General features: G+C 37.1%; 1 protein-coding gene across 5 annotated transcripts in view; it reads right to left on the bottom strand.

Annotated features, from left to right (window-relative positions):
* The window catches only part of MKLN1 (muskelin 1), a 178,216-nt gene extending 154,633 nt beyond the window's left edge, over positions 1-23,583 (bottom strand). For 2 of the 5 annotated variants that reach the window (XM_024737953.1, XM_024737950.1), the window contains exon 1: positions 23,469-23,583. In XM_024737953.1, coding sequence (XP_024593721.1) covers positions 23,469-23,566 — 98 coding nt within the window. In that variant the 5' untranslated portion in view covers positions 23,567-23,583. Of the gene's footprint in view, positions 1-15,276; positions 15,362-23,468 lie in introns of those variants that run through there. The other 3 variants (XM_024737951.1, XM_024737952.1, XM_024737949.1) reach the window with 3 other exon arrangements.
* Positions 23,584-24,294: the final 711 nt, after the last annotated feature.

The following is a 24,294-nucleotide window of genomic DNA, read 5'->3' on the forward strand; positions in this document are numbered from 1 at the left end:
AAAAAAAAAAAAAAAAGGGGGGGGCACAAGAGCCAAATCTGGAACAATTTCAGCAACAAAATAAACTAGTATTAGATTATAACCCAAAGGACAAAATAAGTATACATGAAGTCCAAATTGATATAACTTACTGAATAAATTAATAAATGGCAGACTAAGCTCCCACGCAGCATTCTGAATAAATTACATAGGTATTCTACCCTAAAGGAGGAGAGCGTAATTCCCCACTCTATGTGTGGGCTCTACAGTGGGTTACACATAGTAATTTCCTTCCAAAGAGTACAGTATGGAAAGAAGAAAAAGAAATAACTTTTCAGTAGAGAAACTTGACAAACACTATCTCGACTAGGTAATCAAAGTCAAAATCAATAGTGAAAACTCATGATAATAGTTATGTACATAAAGTGATGAAAATGGCACTTTATCTCTTTGATTTTTCTCCCAAAACACCCATCTTAATCAGGAGGGGAAAAAAGAAAAATCACACAAACTCCGAGAGAGGCACCCTGCAATACACCTGACCAGTCCTCCTCAAACTATAAAAGTCATCAAAAACAAAGTCTGAGAAATTGTCACAGCCAAGAGGAGCCTGGGAGACATGACAATTAAATACAATGCTGGATGAGATCCTGGAACAGAAAAAGCACATTAGGTAAAAACTAACAAAATCTGAAAAAACTATGGACTATAGTAATAATAATGTATCAAAGTTGGTTTATCAATTGTAATAATATAGTATGTAATCATAATATTAGTTATATAATTAATAATAGTAAAGACTGCTGGTGAGTATATGGGAACTCTCTGTACTATCTGCTTCATATTTATGTAAATCTAAAACTGCTCTAAAAACTAAAAGTCTATAACTTAGTAAAAAAGAGGCAAAGTGATTACAGCATACATATTAGAAAGGAAAATGAAAAATTACTTGTTTGCAGATAAAATTACATTATCTAGATAACACCAAAGAATCAATGGGAAAAAAAATACTATAAATTTAGTTTGAAAGAAATATATCAAGTTAAAATACAGAGCCTTCAAACTTAAAAGCAAAAAGCAGTTAGAAGACATAATGGAAGAAAAGACCCCACTTACAACAGGAACAAAATAAAATACTAGGCATAAACTTAAAAATGAAGTGTGTAAAACCTATGAAGAAAAATTTTAAACGATCCTAAACGGCACATAAGTAAGCCTAAAATAAACTCAAAGGCATAGTATGTCCCTATACAGGAAGACTCATCATCATAAGGATGTCAATTCTCTCCACATTAATTTATAATTTAATTATACCCAAAAATAAGAACAAGTATTTCCCTGAAACTAGACAATAAAGGTGATTCATGCAGCTCGATATAAAAAAAAAAACCCAAATAACCCAATCAAAAAATGGGCAGAAGATCTAAATAGACATTTCTCCAAAGAAGACAAACACATGGCCAAAAAGCACATGAAAAGATGCCCATCATCACTAAACAGTAGAGAAATACAAATCAAAACTACAATGAGGTTATCACCTCATACCAGTCAAAATGGCCATCATCAAAAACTCTACAAACAATAAATGCTGGAGAGGTTGTGGAGAAAAGGGAACTCTTCTACACTGTTGGTGGGAATGTAAATTGGTACAGCCACAACAGTATGGAGGTTCCTTAAAAAACTAAAAATAGAACTACCATATGACCCAGCAATCCCACTCTTGGGCATATACCCAGAGAAAACCATAATTCGAAAAGATACATGCACCCCAAAGTTCACTGCAACATTATTTACAGTAGCCAGGACATGAAAGCAACCTAAATGTCCATCAACAGCCGAATGGATAAAGAAGATGTGGTACACATATACAATGGAATTATGACTCAGCCATAAAAAAGAACAAAATAATGCCGTTTGCATCAACATGGATGGACCCAGACACTGTCATACTGAGTGAAGTAAGTCAGACACAGAAAAAAAATATCATATGATAAAACTTATATGTGGAATCTAAAAAAAAGGGTACAAATGAACTTATTTACAAAACAAAAGTAGAGTCACAGATGTAGAAAACAAACGGTTACTAGGGGATAAGTGGGGGGAGGGATAAATTGGGAGACTGGGATTGACATACACACACTACTATATATAAAATAGATAACGAACAAGTAATGGCCAAAAGAATCTTAAAAAAAAAAAAGAGGTGATATATGTATACCTGATTCCCGTTGCTGTACACCTGAAACTAACACAACATTGTAAATCAACTATACTCTAATAAAAAATTTTTTAAAGGGTGATATAATTCACATAGTTAATAAAGTTTATATAAAAAATTAAGCCAGCCCCAAAACCCTGAAAAAGAACAAAAGAGCAACAAGGGAGGACTAGACCCTACAAGATGTTAAAGCAGATTATGAAGTCTTTATGATTAAAACAGTGGAGGATTTTATACATAAATAGACATTTGGGAACAAAAGAGAAATTATCAAAATAAAAGTTCATAAAAGTCAATAAATGAGCAAGGTAGCACCACAAGTCAGTGGGGAAAACATGAAATTCATAATAAGTGATGTTGAAATACCTGGACAGCCATTTGGAAACATGATTAAATTTATACCTCACTCTTGTATATCAGATTAAATTTCAAATGGATCAGAAAATTAAATATAAAGTACAAAAACATAAGTACTAGAAGAAAACACATGTAAATCCATTACAACTTGACACTGAGAACACATCCCCTATATATCAATTCAAAATCCAGAAAAAAAAGAAAAAAAAAGTAAAACCTAACAATTGAACTAAATAGAAATACAACTTTCAGAAAAGAAAAAATGAAACTGTCCATATTTGCAGATGGCATAATTTGTCACATGGAAAACCCCAAGGAATTTACCAAAAACAAACAAACAACAAACAGAAAAAACTTCCCAGAACTTGAGTTCAGCAATGTCACAGGATACAAGATCAATAACAGTCAATTCCATTTCTACATCCTAACAATAAATAAGTGGAACCCAAAATTAAAACCACAAAACCATTTACAATGGTTTCAAAGGAAATAAATATAAATATAGCAAAACATGTAAGGAGGCTCTCTGCCCTAAAAGTTACAAAATGCCAATGAAAGAAATTAAAGACAACCTAAATAAATGGAAAGATATATCATATTCATGGACTGAAAGACTCAACATAGTAAAGATGACATAGGAAAAAATAATAGAACTGTAAAATTATGGAAGTTACAATCCATCCCATAAATCAAATTTGAACTGGAAATAGCAGTATGAACTCAAGATATTTTTCTTAAAAAAATATTTATTTCCTAGCTATGTCCCCTAAAAGGGTCTAAAAGAAATGACAATCCAGTAAATACAAGCATTCCTAGTTTCCAGTTGTGAACTGTAAACATCATTCCCTCATCAGGGCATGATAAACAAAGGATACCTTGCCATACCAAAAAGCAAGAAAACAAAGATTAATGAGGTCATGTCAAAGAACACAGGAGTGGCAAGGCTGAAGGGGCTCCCATTTGCCAAAGACGGAACAATGTGGCACCAAAAAGAATGACTACTGAAATTTTTAAAAATACAATGAATACATAAAAAGTCTAAGGTTCATAAATGCTTTCTCTTTAAAAAAGAAAAAGTCAGACACCTGGAGGTATATATCAACACATTACTTTGAAAATTGGTCATTAAAAGGAATAAAGCATTTATCTTGCTTTTCCAATAAAACTATTTCAGAGCAACCAAAAAGCTCTAATGAATGAAGGAGAATTCTATACAAAAAAAATTCCAGCTAATAAATGTGAAAGGAATGGCAGGCTCAAGAAAAATCCAATATTGGTAACTTTAACGAACTAGCTTATTCTAACAATGGTTATCTTTGGAGATTAAAACCATTAATGAAAGGTGGATGGGAAACTCTACCATAAAGGGATCAAGCTGTCACCCCCAGACTTTGCGTCTCTTGAAGTGATACAAAAACAAAGTACGTGGCACCACCTAGGGAAGAGTCTTTAAAAAAATGACCCAAAATCTAAAGAAGTCTTTCCGTATTAACTCCCAATCAATACAAAGTATGACAGAGGAATTAGTCAAATGCTACTACAAAGAAGCAACTGGACATACCCAGAATGTGGGAGTCTCTTCAGAACAAACGACCTGGTTTCTTCAACAAATCAATGGATGAAAGAAAAATGGTTGGAGAATAGTAAGAATAGTTAAGACTATTCTTGATGAAAATAATTTTAAAGGGCTACAATGAGTGTTTGGATCCTGATTCAGATAAACTATAAGAAGGCATTTTTTTAACAGAGAAAACTGAAAATGGACTAGGTATTAGGTATTACTAAAGAACTATTGCTAAAGAACTATTGCTAAATGTGTTAGGTAAAATAAAGGCATTGTGGTTCTAAGAAAAATTGTCTCTAGCAGGGAAATTCAAAGATGGCCCCAAATGACCCCTACCTCCTGGTATTCCATGCCCTTGTGTAATCCCTAGTAACTTGCTTCTAACCAACAGAATATACAGCAAAAGTAATGGGATATCATTTCTGGGACTAGGCTACAGAAAACTGTGACTTTCATCTGTTGGCATACTCTTCCTACTCTCTCCCTTGCTGGCTTTGATGAAGCAAAACACCACTTTGTGGAGGCCCACATGGCAATGAAAAGAGGCAGCCTCTGGCCAACTGTTTTCAAGAAAATGAATTCTGCCAATAATCACATAAACTTGGAAACAGATTCTTCCCCACTCAAGATAAGAGATGAAACCCCAACCCTGGTCAACACTTTGACTTAGGAGCCATATAAGAAACCTGAAGCAGAGGGTTCATCTAAGCTATTACTGAAATCTTGACCCTATAAACTATGAAATAATAAATGTATTGTTTGAAGCTGCTAAGTTTGTGGTACTTTGTTTGGGAGCAATCAATAACTAACATAATGTCCTCTTTTTAATGCATACCAAAATATTTAAGAATTAAATGACATAACATATTTATCATAAAATACACCAGAAGAAAGAAAAAGAGGTGGTGGAAAGAGACTGAAGAAAAAAAAAAAAAGGCAAGCAAAATGTTGGTAATTGTTGAAGGTGGGAACATTAGAATTCACTTTTCTCTACTGCTGGGTATGCTGGGGAAATGTTCACTGAAAGGTTTTTTGAGGGCTTCCCTGGTGGCGCAGTGGTTGAGAGTCCGCCTGCCGATGCAGGGGACATGGGTTCGTGCCCCAGTCCGGGAAGATCCCACATGCCGCGGAGCAGCTAGGCCCATGAGCCATGGCCGCTGAGCCTGCATGTCTGGAGCCTGTGCTCCGCAAAGGGAGAGGCCACAACAGTGAGAGGCCTGCGTACCAAAGTTTAGCTGTGTAGAGAAGCAGACAGATGGGAGACGTGGGGTTAACACAAAGTTTTTAAAAGATTGGTGAAAGTTGGTCTGATGGACACTGAATTATGGGCAGGGGTAGGAACTGAGTGGTTGATAATATAGGAAAGAAGAGTTAACTGAATGAACAAAATGAGAACAGGATCTAAAGTATAAGAGAAAAAACTAATCTAAAATGATCTCTCCCATTTTAACAGATAAAAAGATGGAGAAAATGAAAACAGATCAATTTTATAGCACTAAGTATAACCTGGACATATAATAATAATTTCACTTTCATTGACAACAAATTTACCTTAAGTCTAAATGAGATCTAAAATTGTCTCACATTGTTAATATGCTCCAGTCATGTAGAGAATATGACTGAATTTATAAAGATGTGGATTTTAAACTCAGTTCTAATGCTTACTTCATAAATGACCTTGATTAAGCTATTATACTCTTATTGGCCTTAGTGTGCATTTATAAATTAATACCTACACTACACTTTGAAGAGTCATTGTTGAGAATTATAGGATGTCAATGATCTAGTAAATGGTAGGCCATCTGCTTACCATCACTCAGAAAAACTCTACTCTGCTTATTATTACCAAGCACTTGAAAATGTCTGAGACTATAGTAGTTACCTCTAAGGACTCAAAGCACATAGGGAACATATACCTACATACACGCTCTACACAAAGAACTGCGGCAACCATGGGGGAAAAGAGAACAGGAACACAATAAACAAACATTCCTATATGGAAGAATGGTAAACTAGGAAACTCTCACTGGCCAAAAATCAACTTGGAAAGCTAGCAAATGTGGTTTGGTGTCTGCACCCACCCCCCCAAAACAAAAAAATTTGCTGAGACATTCATATAAAAATAGTTCTCATTTGCTGAATATCTGAGAAGGCTGACTCATCAATCGTTTCTGAAATTAAACATTAGCACCTTCAGAATACATTTCAAAACTAAGAACGGCCCCTTTCTACATAAAGCAAAGACTATTAAAGTTGGACATGATCTGGGAAAGGTTTACTGCTGCTTAATATGCACACTCTTCAAATCTCAGACAAAATAACAATATACCCACAAAGGAATCAGAAAGATGTAAGATATCAAACTGTTTGCAAGCACCTTCAAAGGTTTCATTTATATGTAAATAAGTTTATGGAAATAATCACTATCATCTTCTGATAAATGAAGTCCTCAAAGTATCTTTGCTGGGCAACAATTTAGTTTAATTTGAGTCACTTCATGTGTCATTCATTTTTAAAAACTATTCTGTAATACTCCATGCTATCCTGTGCAAAAAAGACCTTAAGCATCTGATCCTCTTGGTTTGTATGAAAATAAATAAAAGGCTAGAGAAACTAATGACTGATCCAAAAATAGCAATTAATTGATGACAGAACTGGGATTAGAGCCCCAATCTCCTGTCCTTGTTCACTGTTCTCTCTATACTACACTATTTCAATTTTCTTCATGTTTTCCTTTGTACCAGATCTAACTTCCCCCCCCAGCTTAATGCAGTGATTTAAACTGTACTAATGGTCAGAGGTCAAACCAATATTAACTAATCCAAAACTTAATTTTGTGAGAATTCTCCCCTTATCCTCATAACAGGTTAACTTTGACCAAGGCCTAAGTCCTATGGCAAAGCATTTTTCAAACTCTGTTCCTCAGAGAGAATCCACAGGATCTGAACTTTATAAAAATATTTTATACTAATCTTAAAACTATTAAAAAAATTCAAAAATATTATAGGCCAAATATTACTACAATGGATACCACCCTCCAAAAAAACTTGCCTACCTTGTTTTTGTGCCAACTTTAGAGTAAAATTTCTCCTGACATCTCTGTATCTCTAGAACTTTTTCAAAGTCCGTCACTGATTAATACTGCTGTAATTGTATGCCAGTCTTTTAAAAATTCAGTTCTACGTATGTCTGTTCATGTAAAATTCACAAATAAATTAACAACTATAACATAATTAATAATTGAACAAGGTTCAGAACTGACTGGTTTTTATGCTTTCCTCAAGGATTAGTAAGACATCATATGGCAAGTCTCATTACAGACCACTGTAGCACAGAATTTGAATTAGAATGCTGTTCTGACTTTATAAAATTATTATATAGAATGTGAGCAGTTTGCTGGTATTAACTTTGAAAACAAGTTTATTACAAGTGATACTCAACTTTCCTCATTTAATTTTCAGATGACCCACACTTTTGTATCTTATATGCTTAGAGCTCTGTCTTTCCTTTATCAAATTCAGAATGCTCATCAGTTGATCCAACCAATAGTTCAAGCTATTGTGCCAGCCGATATAACGCATGCCGACATGCCCCGTATGCCAGCCAGCATTTGTTTCCAAAGCACTGCCATCTTTATAGTTCAGTGTCCATTTTTACAATCTTTCAAATATTTTATTGCGTTTCTCCTATTATTTTATAAGAATGGAAAATGAAAATACAAAAGCCTACTAGTAACATTAATTCAACTGAAACAATAATGGGCATCATAAGGTAATCTAAATGAAGAAAACTTCAGACACTAAGTAGACGCAGCTTGCTTAAAAATAAAGGAAATGCTGAGAACAACAGTTAAAAGATCGTATCAAAAGCTGAAGTATAGGTGTGCCAATTATGGATTTACTCACTCTCACTTCTAAACTCATTCTTTTTGCCTTTTCTTGGAAATGGATATGGGCTCTTTAAGTATTTTTCCTTGGCCAGCTGGCACAATGTTAAGTTTTGTCAGTAGAGGGGGGGCAGGAGAGTCATCTCAGGACACAGTGGGTGTCTTTGCTTCCTCCCTCATGAACTGAGGGGTGTTTTTGTTTCCTAGTTCAGGTATCCTTGCCCAAAAGACTCCCTCAGCACATGTAGCTTTCTCCAGCTCTCAGTTTCTACAGTACAGATGCTTCTCTAGCATCCTACTCCTAGAGTATACACGGCTCCCCCAAAGCCCAGCTGATGTATGCATGCAAGCAGCTTCTCTAGCACCAAGTTCCTACATCAGAATGTATATTACTTGTGGGTACTTTTCTTAGTCTCTTCACATTTAGTAGGCCTTTTCAAACTAATGAATGACTTGAACCCTTCTTGAGCTCAGAAATTTTTTCCTTTCTTTTTTTTAATTTCTTCTCTATTTCTTCTGGTATCTTTCTAGACTTATTAGGTAGAGGTGCTGGACTGCTGTATCACGTTGTACTTTGCACAAGATCCCACTGAGGAGAAAAAGCTGAAATCCAGCCTGAGTCCCACTAACCAAGTCCTGCATCCTGATTAAAAACCATCACTTTCTCACTAAGCCATGTGTTGTGAAAATGAGCAAGTGGACCTTCTGGATCAAGGCTAACCTCCACGTCTCAAATTTTAACTATTTTCCTTATCTTTTTCCTTTTGTTCTAGATTTCAGATCACTTGCTATGTGTATGTATGTAATTACTGAAAAAAAACAGATGTGTATGTACATAACTATAGAAAAATTACCATTTTTGTGGGAGCTTCATCGTAAGTCTAGTATCTTGGGCCTAGGCCCAAAAGAATAGATTGTTTTATGACCTGGGGGCCTCAGGATTTTTTAAAGCTCCCCAAATAATCTGAATGTGCAAACAAGATTGGGATCTACTGCTGTCAGTTAATGGTACTCAAGTTTTTTGCTCAAATATTCCCTAAAATAATTTTGAAAATCTATGCATATTCTTACCATTTTTAAGTTGGCAAGCAAAATTTTTCATAGCTTATAATGATTATAAAACTTGTATTTTCCGGTGTACTCTAAATACTGTCATTTTAAATAAAGCTATTACGTTTGTTCTTTCAACAGTACCAACAGAATAAAAACATCATCTATTTTTTAAAAGTACAGCTTCTTCCCATACAGTCAAAAATTTATATTATTCTTGCTTTTCCTTAAACTTTCCCTACAGAATTTTAACTAATGTAGTAATTCTTTTATGCTGCAGGGTCTTTTATATTTCACTCTATATGACCTCTCTGGAAAAAAAGTATAAATTAAAATTAAACTTTTTTGGCTTTGATCAAGAAAGTTAAGAAATTTCTTTTGGATGCTATTAGAAGTACACTATTGACCAAAACAATATAAACATATTATGCACTTCGACATATAATGATTAAATATGGAGCAAAATGGTATTAATAGTGATTCTCAAAGATATGGGCAGGATTTTTTCTGTTTTTTACAATTATTTCATGTATATACAGATGAATATCACTGTTAGAATAAAAATGAGATTCAGCATCAAGTCTATATCTGTTTTTATAGATGTATGCATTGAAAACCTTGCTTATACAAATACATGGGAACAGAAGGAATTTCTGCTAGTACTATTTATTTTTTGACTACCTTCTGAATTATATGTCAAAAAATCACATAGGGCTTCCCTGGTGGCGCAGTGGTTGACAGTCCGCCTGCCGATGCAGGGGACACGGGTTTGTGCCCCGGTCCGGGAAGATCCCACATGCCGCGGAGCGGCTGGGCCCGTGAGCCATGGCCGCTGAGCCTGCGCGTTGGAGCCTGTGCTCCGCAACGGGAGCGACCACAACAGTGAGAGGCCCGCGTACCGCAAAAAAAAAAAAAAAAAAATAACAAAATGAGCTTTCATTAAAAATTACTTTTTATGATCTATCAACAGACAAGTTGATTACGTCTTCCTTCTGTTTTCTTTAAAAAGAAAGAATTGAGGACATCCCTGGTGGTCCAGTGGTTAAGACTCCGTGCTTAAGACTCCGTGCTTCCAATGCAAGAGGCACAGGCTCAATCCCTGGTTGGGGAACTGGGATCCCACATGCCGTGTGGTGTGGCCAAAAAAATAAATAAAAAAGAACTTGAGAGCCACCTATTTTACAAGAGGATTTTTGTTTTTCCAGTCATTCACTTTCTCAATTTCAATATCAACTTTTATAACAGTCCTTTGGCACTCTGAAGATTTTTACACTCCATGGAATAGATGAGAGGCATGCCTCTTTTGCAATCATGAAATAGGATATGGGACAGCTAGAAGTCTTCAAAGTGCAGGCAAATCACCTGGAGTTCTTGTTAAAAATGCAGATTATGACTCAGTAGGTCTGGGGTGGGTCTGAGATTCTGCATTTCTAACAAGCAACTAGTAAAGGCAATCCTGCTGGTGAGTGGGCCACACTTTTGAGTAGCAAGGGCCTAAACCACCTGCAAGTTCTCAGGCTGATCAATTTTTAAGAGAGAATACACAATAACAATAGATCAGGAAATCGAATCCTTCAAAACTATTTTTACCTATGTATCCCTTGGAAAGTGTACATGAACTCCCAGGGATAAGCATGCCCCAATTTGAAGACTGCTGCTCAAAATTAAATACTAAAAATGGAAATTATTGGCTCTTAAGAATGTTTAAAAAGGGCTTCCCTGGTGGCGCAGTGGTTGAGAGTCCGCCTGCCGATGCAGGGGACATGGGTTCGTGCCCCGGTCCGGGAAGATCCCACATGCCGCGGAGTGGCTGGGCCCGTGAGCCATGGCCGCTGAGCCTGCGCGTCTGGAGTCTGTGCTCCGCAACGGGAGAGGCCACAACAGTGAGAGGCCCGCGTACCGCAAAAAAAAAAAAAAAATTTTTTTTTTAGTTTAATTGAAGTATAGTTGATTTACAATGTTGTGTTTAATTTCTGCTGTAAAGTAACTCAGCTATACATATATATATTCTTTTTCATATTCTCTTCCATTATGGTTTATCACAGGATACTGAATATAGTTCCCTGTGCTATACAGTAGGACCTTGTTGTTTATCAAGAGTGTTTAAATTTTAAACCACTGACTTTAGTCACATCACTTTTCCACTTAAAATTATTTGATGGCTCCTCACTTTCAAAAAATAAAATTCAAACTCACTAACATGGGGTTAAGATCCTTTAATTTGTGTTTATAAACGAACAAGCAAATCACATACACTCACACACTACCTCTACTTTTTTTGTTGTTGTTTAAATGTATTAATTTGTTAAAATAAAATAAAATTTAAAACTTTGGGCAATGTCCAGAGAAAAGGCATTAAAAAATAGAAATCAACACAATTACTACATCCCAAAGATAATCACTGTTAAGACTTTAGTAAATTTCTTTGCAGTTTTTTCTATATGCATAAGCATACAAAAGGGGGTGGGTGTGTGTGTTTAAAGGTAAATCAGAGCAACCCATTTAATAAGGCATTGTGGGTTTTTTTTGATCTGTGGGTCTTTTATATGCTATTATATCTGGAAGATTTTCTCTACATAATTAAAAAATATTCTAAAACTTACTTTTTTTTTTTTTTTTGTGGTACGCGGGCCTCTCACTGTTGTGGCCTCTCCCGTTGCAGAGCACAGGCTCCGGACGCGCAGGCTCAGCGGCCATGGCTCACGGGCCCAGCCGCTCCGCAGCATGTGGGATCTTCCCGGACCGGGACACGAACCCGTGTCCCCTGCATCGGCAGGCGGACTCTCAACCACTGTGCCACCAGGGAAGCCCAAACTTACTTTTTAATAGCAGCCTAACAGCCCATCATAATTCAAGGACATCTCAAAAACATTGTTCTATTAAATCTAGTAAATCTAATGGCAATAGTAACATTTCTATCAATAGTATTAGATACTTGCTAGAGGATTAATTTGCAATTCATGCATTACATTTTGGATAAATATAAACATAATCACTGCCCTAAACGCCCTGGAAAAGCAGGTTAGAATACCGTAAAAAATTCATAATATCTTACTAAATTTCCTCAAAAGAATAAAATAAAATTCAAAGAGTTCTGTTTTCATTACACTTAAATTTCTGCAATAGGGAGCGGCAAGTCTCCTAAATGTACACTGATAAGTTAATGTTTATTTCTCCTAATATGCAAAAATCATAAAAGTATAAATAATAGAGGGGAGGAGTTCACTGTCAAATAATGGGTAGGATAAATGTTAGCTGTTCAGAGGGGAATAGAATATAGCAAGTGACTTTGGAACACCATCAGCCAAGCCACCTTCAATAAACAGTATCTTTTGTAACTGTATATATGAAACAAACCTGAATAAAAAGAAAAAGATTTACTTAAAGCACTACAAACTGGTGATTCTGGAGAGAAAAATGGGCAGGGACACCAGTCCACATATATAATATATAAGGAAGAAGTGCCTGACCAATGATCCAGCCTGTATCAACTGCCCTGTATACTGTCTGGGAAAAGTCTACCTCCAAGCATCTTCCTGGTTCTGATATGCTACACTAACTCAACAAATGCCAAATGTTAACCCAATTTCCCAAATAGGAGTTGTTGAATATGCACAAGGGTAAAGATAAATTCCTGAGTTCAAGAAACACGAAGAATGGTAAAATAAATTAGATCTGTACACAAAGGAAATCATAGCTCATTTACCTCTTCCAAGAAGTCTCTCCTCAAGCCCATGCCAACAGTAGAAGCTCCATTCTCTGAATCTCACCTCTAATTTCTGTAGCATTTACTGCTGTTATCACTCACCTGAACTTAGCTTTTCCTACCTTCTATTGTACTATTATAGGTACAGATAGTTCATCACCAGAAATTCTCTCTCATAACTTCAAATAGGCTTGGCTATTATTCAGGAGTTAGAGGCACCCAATCATTTGTTTATGGCACAGATAGCCAAAAATGTGAAAAGCCATAATTGTGACTCAAATACCACAATGTAGCAATAAAAATAAAAAACAAAGTTTTCTTTAACCTGTCACCCACAGTAGCATTTTAGGTTGTAGAAAATGGAGATGATAGATGTCAAGACTTAAACTTTCAGACCTAGATATGTGAATTTTCTAATCATCTAAAATTCTAAATTGTAGAAGAAACTATTCTGTCATACTTGAAGCTATTTTCAGCTCTTTTAAAATCTATGCCTCAGTTTGTTTAAGGAAAGAATTCATAAACAAGTTTCATAAATATCTTCCAGTCAATATTTCACATGTTAACTATATAAATTTTAGAAAAAAAAATACCAACTTTCAACTAACATCCCCACCATGAACTACTTACCAAAGTATGTGTGAATGTATGTATGTCTCCATGTAAGTATGTACACTGATAGGCAGGTAAATAACTTAAAAGATGAAGACATGGAGCCAGTCCATATACATGCATTCTGAACAAAAATAAAAGAAGATAAAAGACTAGCTCAACTGTCACAGAAAGTTCTCAAAGTAAAAGACTTGAAGTCAAGTGATTTGCTATCTAATTCCAGGTGGTCACTTTCCTTACAGGGCTTCAATTCATATGCACTAATCAGTTTGACACTACCTCAATAACAGAGGGGGGGGGGGGGGAAATCAACCAAGAACAGCCTGACAGTTCCTTAAACAGTTAAACAAAGAATTACTGTATGACCCAGAAATTCCACTCCTAGGCATTTACCCAAAAGATATGAAAACATATAACCACACGAAAAACTTGTACACAAATGTTTACAGCAGCCAAAAAAGGGGATACAACCTAGATGCCCATCTACTAATGAATGGATAAAAATGTGGTATACCCATATTATAGAATATTACCTGCCATAAAAAGGATGTAGTATTGCTAAATGCTACAACATAAATGAACCTTAAGAACACTATGCTAAATGAAAGGAGCCAATCACAAAGATTACATATTCTATGACTTCATTTATATGAAATGTCCAGAATCTATAGAGACAGAAAGTAAATCAGTGGTTGCTCAGGGATAAGAAAGTAAGCAGATCATAACAAAGGGTATAGTTTCTTTTTGAGATTATGAAAATGTTCTAAAATTGACTGCAGTGATGGTTGCACATATCCATGAACATACTAAAAACCAATGAACTACACTTTTTAAGTAGCTGAATGCATGGGATGCAAATTAACAAACCAAAAACATTACTATGTTAAAAAGTCAACTAACTTTTTATATTACTTTTCCTATTTTCTATTAAATACTTATATTTAAGGAATTGGAGGAAATGATCCTTATCCTAAAATTAATCAAAATATTGGCAATATACTCTAAAACTATTAAAAGCTATTAGCCAAATCAGATTCTGTAATAAACTAAGCTTTAAAGTTCTCGAGGTCTCATTAGAAAAACTGCCCATAATAATATAAATAACCTTAATAATAAAAACTTTTTAAAATAGCAAGATAGATAAGAAGCTTTCTCTTCCAAGTTCTTCCAAATGCAATATCCCCACCCCAAGATAACCAATTTCACTTAAAATATTCTCTGAAATTGCTAAAAACAATGAAAACCATGAAAGTTTATGGCACGGATTTAAAACTTATTATTAAAACTAAATATTTTAATATTTTTAACATGGCCAGTATATGACTCCATCTAACTCAAGAACAAAACTCTATTAAAAGAAGAAAAGTAGTCTAAATGCTTAATTAACTCATGTATGCATTTAATAAACACTATGCTGGACTACAATGATGAGGGGGGAAATTTTCATAGTCCTTATGGAGCTTGTGGTCTAGCTGGGGGGGACAGCTATTAAGCAAACAATTATACAAATAAATTCATAATTATAAACTATATAAAGTGATATATGAGAAGGGTATACATTTGTATGAAAGCATTTAACTGTAGGGGTGGGGAAGGGGTGCCAGACTTCTTTGGTGGGACAGGGGTAAGTCAGACTTTGCTGTGAGTGACATTCTAGCTGATAGTTGAAGAATAAGTAGGAATTAGGTTTTAGGGCTCTTCTGATCAAACTACTTAGATCAAAAGGGAAGAAAGGGGACAATGAGAGGAAGGGGAAAGGGGACATACTCAAGGATGCTTAAAATAACTTAACATTTATATTTATACAAACCAACATGCCTTAACAAGTACATAGGTGATAACTATAATAAATACCAGTCATATTGAAGAAATATAAGGATATTTTAAAAGTATTAAATACTAACAGTATTTACAAACCAAAAAATTTACATTACACCCAAGTATCTTCCTTCTGAACAATGCCTTCACATAAATATTCCCATGCAAGTTCTAAAAAAAAAAAAAAGGTAAATAATATAAAAATCACATTATTGGAGGGGAAAATAACTATATACTATGACAAAGATAAAACTCAATTTCTGGACCTCATAAACAAGTCTCAAAAGAGAATTATGAATCATCAATAAAACCAAGAATAAATCTCATTTTAGTCAGTTAGTATTTAAAACAATTGCTAACAAATAATGTTATTCATAGTCCCTAATTTTTCCCATCAGATATTAGGAATAAGCAGTTAAGGTGTCAAACGGCAAAATGAAGGAAAACACTGCGCAAAAAAATCTGGGGCCCAAGTGTTAGGATAGTACATTAACATAACCATGAGGAATTCATAAGCCTAGAAAATATAAGTCTATTTCATAAGAACTAAACACAGAAAGATTTCTGCGTTTTCTGCGATTTGACAGAATAGCCTGCAGCAGACCAACACATTACCTCTTACTAGAAAAGCTGTTTAAAATAGAAAAAAAAAAGTTCTTAAGGTATCAGAGACTTTCTGAGGCAGTAAGGATTTGAGATGCCAAAGAACTTGTTAAAGGGAGCCCCACATTCTGGGCAGCTTTCCCTCTCAGGACGTTCCACCTATTTCTTTAATGGCACAGGAAAGGAGCTGAGAGGCCAGGAAAAAAAAGCTACTAAAGGTCAGAAAAGTCAGCAGAGCTTTTGGCAATTTCAAGGGGGTAGGGGGACAAAACTTGGTATCTGGGTCTTGCCATGACATCCAAGACCTGAGGGGTTAAGATCCTATAGAAAAGGTAGGTACAGAAGAACAAACCTGACACTGCATACTGATTTTCCTCTTAAAGCATCTGTCGATTCTTAAACTGCAAAAAGCAAGAGGCTAAAAAGCCAGCAGTAAGCAACTGAAAGCAAGGAGCTCCTCCTTTTAGGAGTCTCATGCTGCTGGAAAGGCAAAATAGGAGAGGCCCTAGAAACACCTAGTCTCTCAGTTGGGTTCCCTGGAGGGCTACCAAAGTTGTGCAAACTAGATGTTCACAAAACCCAAAACTCGGCCTCAAGTCAGCTCAGTTCCTGACTGGTGAGGTGATCTGCCTCTATTTTATCTGCCTGCCAGAAGATGGGTGAATCCTCTCTAGAGAAATGCTACAACATTAGGCAACTAACTGTAATTTGTAACTGTATCTAAAATTCTAAATATAATGTGTGGTATTCAGAAGAAGTTACTCCCCAAAATAATGGTAATAGTGATAATAATAATAATTATGATTACCAGACACACCAAGATAAAATGTGTGATAAAAGACAAGAGAAATAGACCTACAAGAGATCCAGATATTGCAGTTTTCAGACACAGATTTTTTATTAGCAGCTTGATTGATGTCACAATGTGGAGATTTTCACTAGAGAATTAGAATCTATTTTTAAAAAGAGAGAGAGAAAATCAAATGAAAAGTCTAGCACTAAAAAATAGTTGAACCCAAGAATAAAAAAGATGGGATTAAAAGCTGACTGGACATACCAGAATAGAGAATCAGTGAACTGGAACACAGGCAAGTAAAGCCTATCCAGAATGAAATAAGGAGAGAAAAAAAATGATAAAAAAAAGACAGAAAAAAGCATAAAGGACATATGGGACAGGACAAAAGGTAGAGTATGGATTTAATTGAAGTCAGAGAGGAAAGAAGAAAAAGAAGGGTGTAGAAAGAATATTTGAAGACTATCAAAATTTTTTCAGAACTGATGGGAGTCATGCTATAAATTTGAGAGGTGCCAGAAATCCCAAACAGAGTAAATACAAAGAAAACCATTCTTAGGTGCTAATAGCTACATCTCTAAAATTAAAATCTAGAAAATCTCTCATATTTCCAAAGACGACTTCTGAATGACTGACATATAGCAAAGTCAGATCACCACAAACAGCTGAAATGCATCTTATCAATGGCAGAACATCACACAGTCCCTGTATCAGTCTCAAAAAAAAGTTGATGCAAATAATAGAGCTATCTGCCTATCTGCCAAAAAAAAAAAGAAGAAAAATTAAACATAATACTAAACCTCCCAACATATGATCAAGATAAAAAGTATTTCTACACAGAAGGAAAGTGATGATACTCAGAGAAGAATCATAACTTGGTAAAGTTCACAAAGATCCAATCCTAGGAGCCAGCTCCACAGATTCAATCTCCAGTCCTAGACCCACCTCAAGCTCTTCCTCTATCCCGGGTATCTTTATTTTCCTAAAGTTCTAATATCATCAGACTGAAAATACCAGTCTTAGAACTTTCACTGGCCAGTAAGGTTCCCAAGCCAGGCCAGTACTAACCTTAGTTTAGGGAAAGGGAAAAAAGGGAAGAAAGAAACAGAATGACAGTCTCCAGTCTCCAGGGCGTTGAATACCTCCAACTAGTGAAACTAGTGACTCACAACTTCTGGGTTTCAGATGTCTTTGGGATTGTAAAAATCCTCAAATTCATATGCATAGTAATCACTGTCTATACACCAAATAAATAATAAATCTCACAAATGTGTTCTATTTTTCAAATGTATGTGATTAATAAAATAAAAACCCATTTAAAAGCTAAAATGGGGAGGGGGAGGAAAAGAAATGATAAGGAACAATGTCACTTTTTAATTATGTAAGCACTCTCCAGACATCCCTAAGGACCTATCTGACCAAAACCACATTCTTAATCCCGAATTACTAGGATAATACCAAAGTAAACCCAGGGTACATAGAAACAGAGTTCCCTACACAGACAGTAGGAAAATAAATTGATACTTTTAATCCAACAATTCAGCATCTCAGAACTCATCATAAATGAGTTCAAGATTTGTTTCTGTAAGGCAGAATGTCTCAATACTAATGAGACATTAGTATACTTGTCAAATTGTATCACTTTTACTCCATGTTGTTCTAATGGCCGAAGAACAGCAAAAACAAAACAAACCCAGAAAGACTAAATGTCCCAAAATAGGGGGCCGATTAAATAAAATGCCATAAAATCATTATATGGATTATAATGTATCCAGAACAAATGATAATATAGAAAAATATTTAATACCATGAGGAAATATTTATCATATATTAAGAAGGAAAAAGAATACAGAACAGCAAACAGGACAATATCAAATTGGAAAATAGATATAGACACAACAGAATATCTGGAATGATATATATCACAGGCTGATTAGTTATCTTTTGGTGGTGGGATTAAGGGTAATTTAAATTTGCTTCTGTGGGTCTATATTTTGCAAATATTCCTCAAGTAACTTAGGATGGGGTGTTTTTGGCAATTAGAAAAAATATATATTCACTTTTAAATGTGGAATTTTAAAATAGTTGAAATAGGTTCACCTCCTAACCTACTTGTCAAATTATATCACTTTTACTCTGAACCATGAACCACATATTCACAAAGGTACAGTTTTAATTAATGTCTGATTTTAAGTAATAAAGTAGACTAACAGGAAAAAGGTAAACACTTAAAAATGCATCCAATTTTACTATCTAAACTAATGAAGTCTTTCACTAACATGTAAACAAAAGAAGGATCATTCTACAACAATAAAATTACCTAATGTGTAAATATACTTTCAAAGGTCCTCCCAATTTTTATATTAATACATTAAAACCTTAAATGTCGAGATAAAATATATCTAAATATCTTTCCCTCTCTCCATTCTCACCTTATAGCACTTTTTATCTGTATTCCCAATTAGGAACATATTACAGCCATGTAAAATACTGAAGCAGCAGTATTCTTCTTTGATAACAGAAGTCAGGAGGTCCAAGATCAGAGACCTATCTCCTACCCTTTCAACTCTTAGACCTGGACAATTTAACTTACCTCTCTGAACCTCAGTTTCCCTAGCTGTAAAAATGAATGATAATATTTATCACAGAGTTTTTATAAATATGAAATCAAAAGAACACAATCTAAGTCCTAAGCATGGTGCCTGACAAACAGAAGGTACTCAAGCAGTGGTTGTTACTAGAGGCACACGCAAGAGTTTTTAAGTCCAAGAACTTGCCAAGCCTCCTGAAAACTAAATGACCTTGGGTAAGTTACTTAACCTATATGGACCTCAGTTTCCTCGTATACAAAATAGATACAATACCTATCTTGCAGGTTTGTTGTAAGGATTAGGTAGAACTATATACAAAAATCATCTTGCACACAGTAGTTGCTCCATAAACTGTAGTTAGTATCACTATTAGCTAGAGCAATAAACATTTGAGTATACAGATTAGCAGTTTAAAAAATATTTTTACATATAAGTGTGCATGTAATTCTAAGAATTAATCATCATTTAAATAGACACATTTCTCTTAATTCCCAAATTAATTGTAAACTTCAGAAAAAAGTAAAATACAAGCAAACTTTTTTAACCACACTGAAAAATAAAAGGCCACTTCATTAGTTTCAAAATAAAAATGTGTTATCTATAACTTGATCTGCTTTAACAGTTTTAAAGTCCAAATAAATCTAAAAGGGTTAGAAGGGAAAATGTTCTTTTCTGACTTTGAGAGAAGGAAAACGTTTTTTAAGTCTGCAGGAGAGAAAAATAGAGATCCGAATTTTTCTTTTTTTCATTACTTCATGTCTTTCACAACTAAAATGTAAGTGCCTTTAACACAAGAACTCTTTCAAATCTCTGAATTCTTGTCTCTACCTTTGTGCAGAAGCAGATCAGCTCTACAGTTAAGACCACAGAATCTGGAGTCAGACTACTTGGGTTCAAATCCTGATTCCATCCAGCAGGGTGACCTGAGGCAAGTTTTAACATCTCCCTGTCTCTTCAGCTGGAAAATGAAGATCCCTCATATAATTGTTTTGAGAATTAAATGAGATAATACACTTAAGTGTTCATAAGAGAGCCTAGCAAATGGAAGGCACATTATAAATGTCTCCCATTGTTGTTACTGCTTTATTATTATCCCCTCAAAATGCCTTGATCAGTGACTTGTAATCAATAAATATTTGCTATTCTGTAGACAATTTCAACAAAAGGCTTTACTTAAAATTACGCCTGTTTATGAAGTACTTTAAGGACTTCCCTGGTGGCGCAGTGGTTAAGAATCCGCCTGCCAATGCTGGGGACACTGGTTCGATCCCTGGTCCTGGAAGATCCCACATGCTGTGGAGCAACTAGGCCCTTGTGCCACAACTACTGAAGCCCGCGCGCCTAAAGCCCGTGCTCCACAGCAAGAGAAGCCACTGCAACGAGAAGCCCGCGCACCGCAAAGAAGCATAGCCCCCGCTCGGCTCAACTAGAGAAAGCCCGCGCGCAGCAACAAAGACCCAATGCAGCCAAAAATAAATTAAAAAAAAAAAAAAAAGTACTTTAACATGACTGTCACTGCCAGTAAAGATACAGCAATTGCTGTTAGGATTTTAGGGCAAAAGTAAGTAAAGTCAATCCCTTTCTCACACTTCCTATTATACAAAGTTATAACATCCTCACTTGCTAATAGAAGTTCAGTGCCATCCTTACTTGCAATTAGAAGTCCAGGCATGGCACACACCAATCCAGCAGACACAAAACTCTCAAACTCAAGCTCCATAATACTCAACTATACTCCTTCAAAGAAAAAGTTCAGATTACTCCTCTATTATAATAGTTTAGTGCTTTAAAATAAAAACTATACTGGATAAGTCAACAGAATATTATAAAGACTAAAAACACTGTATATGAAAGTGTTTGAGAGTTAAATATGCACTAAATACTAGTTTACAAATATATTTGAGAAAACCGTAACAACAGATTTCTCCTATTTCAAATGGCTGCCTTCTAACTCCAAAACTAGAATGCTGCCCACTTCAAATCTAGCGCCAGGATAACGAGACATAAGTCAAAGTAAAGCTGCCTCTTTATTCCTGTCCTGCCCCTATGTTCATCAGAACCTTTTTTTTTTTTTTAGATTCCATATATATGTTAGCATATGGTATTTGTTTTTCTCTTTCTGACTTACTCCACTCTGTATGACAGACTCTAGGTCCATCCACCTCACTACAAATAACTCAATTTCGTTTCTTTTTATGGCCAAGTGATATTCCACTGTATATATGTGCCACCTCTTCTTTATCTATTCATCTGTCAATGGAGGACACTGGGAGGGGGAAGGGTAAGCTGGGACGAAGTGAGAGAGTAGCACTGACACGTATACACTACCAAATGTAAAATAGATAGCTAGTGGGAAGCAGCCACATAGCACAGGGAGATCAGTTCGGTGCTTTGTGACCACCTAGAGGGGTGGGATAGGGAGGGTGGGAGGGAGACGCAAGAGGGAGGAGATATGGGGATACATGTATACATATAGCTGATTCAGTTTGTTATACAGCAGAAACTAACACAACATTGTAAAGCAATTATATTCCGATAAAGATGTTAAAAAAAAAGTAAAGTTGCCATCCCACTAAATCATTTCCTGCTTGAAATGTACTCTTTCTTTTTTATTCATAACTCAGATGGGACTTGTGATATCCAAGTCTCACCCCTACGACAGAAATTTAAGGAGTGAAACCCTGGAAGTAGTCTAACTTAAGACCAGGAAAGTATCTCCAGAGTTATTAGATCAAACAATGCCCTTCCAGTTCCCAACTATCTGTGATCCTAACCTGGGTATAGGAAAATTCTGATTACCTTCAGACTCAATTTGTTAAGCCCTGAAAATCAGAAGTCAAGTACCTAGGGCCACATTTCAACTCCAGCTGAGGGCTAGAATGTTTACCTGGTTCACTCTCACATTAAAAGCTGGATGCCAGCATCAATCACGGACACAGCCATACAGCAGCCATCAACAGGCCACACAGGCCAGATTAGGTCACAGGTCACCTGGCACCCCTCACTGAACCACATCCTACTGAAGGCCTGATTGCCAACCCTTGACCTGGAGAATAGGACAATGGGCCGGCAGTCAAGAGAGTTAGATTCTCCTAGTCACAGCTCCAATTTTAGATCTGACTGATTTGACCAGAGAAATCAGATTGGAGAAAATGTGAAGACTTTTTGAAATATAGGTGGAAGACGTGTGAGTATGCGTCACATATCTAGTCACTTTGTTCAGTAACAAAAATATATTATTTGTAACTTGTTTTGTTCATAAAATCATTCCTGGACTTGTAAAATGACGGTCCGGGGGACAGCTAGCACTTTTCTTCAGGGTCTGCATAGATCTTAAAACTTTACTAAGCCATCTCTATCAGTATGTAAAAGCGGAGTTCGATCTGCTCCTTCTCTCAGACATAAGCCAATACTGAATGAAAGTACTGTCAGCATTTCAGAAGCAATCTGCTACAGAAAAACGCACGGTTTTTCTGTAACGCACTGGAACTCTTTTCAACACCTAAATTGGGGATCCAGACCAAACGAGTGTTGGAAGTCAAATTCATTAAAGTCATACTTTTCTGTCTATATCTGAGTTTCTGGGCTGGGAAACTGGTCTGGGTCTACATAAATCCATGCTCTGAGCCATCATACAGAGGAACTCCTCTGTAATGTCCCTCCTGCCCACTCTCTTTTTCAGAACTACCAGCCGGAAAAGATACCCTCCGCAAATCCTACAACGTCTCCCCACTTGCACAGATAGGTTCCACAACTCTTCAGCCGTCGGTGACTTTTACCACCCCCCTGGAGCTAATCGCTTTTAATGACCCCCCCCCCCCCCCAGGAACAGTCACTCTTCTCAGCTTTACACTTTGTACCGGCAGCAATCGACTTAACCATCCCCCGTCTCCCACCACCTCGGACGCCCTTAGACATCCTCACCAGTTTGCCCGCCGTCCGGTCCCGAAAGCCCCAACTCCTGCTCCACCTTCATGAGCCGCCCGCCCCCAAGCCCTCCTCAACCCCCAAACCCGGCCGCCGCATCACCTGGCTCCCCGTTGTCCTAGGCGCCTCGGCCCCGCCACACACCTTGCCCTTCCACCCGAATCTCGCACTCTGGATCCTAACCCCTCCCGGAGGCGGGGGCGGGCAACGCTCTCGGCTGCTGGACTGAGACTCCGGAGGCCGCGCGTCCCCCTCACCAGGCCCCGCCTGGGCCTCTCGACGCGGTTGCCCTCCACAGCCCCCCTGGCCCAGCCGTGCTTACGCCGAGGAGTAGGGCAGCCCGAGCCCAGGGCCAAGCACTTACTCAGGAAGGTAGGTGGAGGAGAAGGAGCTCCACTTGTGTAGCGCGTAGGGCAGAAGCCGGCACTCGGGCGTCGCAGAGACAGCCCCGCCAGCCGCCATCTTGTCAGCACCGTAGCGCCCGCCGCCGACCGCCAGCCGCGCCGGGAGGGGGAGGGGAGGGGCCTGCTCTTAAAGGAGCCGCGGCCCGCCTGGGCCGTCAGCTCTCCCGGTCTCGCGTCGTTACCGCTGCGTGAAGCGGTAAGTCGCGCGCGGGTCGGCGATTCACTCTGGGGGTCTCCGCCGCTGAGCCCTCCTGAGAGACTGACTGGCGGAAACTGGGACTGGAGTGTGAGCATCTGAGGGGCTCTCCAGTGGGGCTTGGAGAGGAATGTCTCAAATGACTTTTCTTGAAAGCTGAGGTAAGGGGAAAGCCAAAAACATTATGAAAAAAATAAATTGTAGTTATGGGACAGGAAGGGAAAATGAGAAGAAGTTGAAGAAGGGACGCCTTTGAGACTTTGGAAACCACTGCTCTCTCCAGTTTCTAAATTCTGTAAGGAAACAGCATTGAAGGGAATTGCAGTGGAATAGCTAATGGCCTTTCCTTCTGGAGTTGTCCTGGTTTTAAACGTCTTGTGTCCCCCCCACCCCACCCCGCCCACCGTTCCAGAGTCACATGGAGACAGGAAAAGGAAATGCTTGTGTGTCCTCTCATCCTGTTCAGTTTTCAGTCTGGGATGCCCTTCGTTGTAAGCATTTGTTGAGAGCTCTCTCATACCCATCTCGCGCGATTGGTTTGCTCAGTAATGACATTCACCCACAGACCAGAAAAATCCTAAAGGAGTTGG

Source organism: Neophocaena asiaeorientalis, unplaced genomic scaffold (assembly GCF_003031525.2).
Source record: "Neophocaena asiaeorientalis asiaeorientalis breed wild unplaced genomic scaffold, Neophocaena_asiaeorientalis_V1.1 scaffold364, whole genome shotgun sequence".
NCBI classification, from domain to species: domain Eukaryota; kingdom Metazoa; phylum Chordata; class Mammalia; order Artiodactyla; family Phocoenidae; genus Neophocaena; species Neophocaena asiaeorientalis.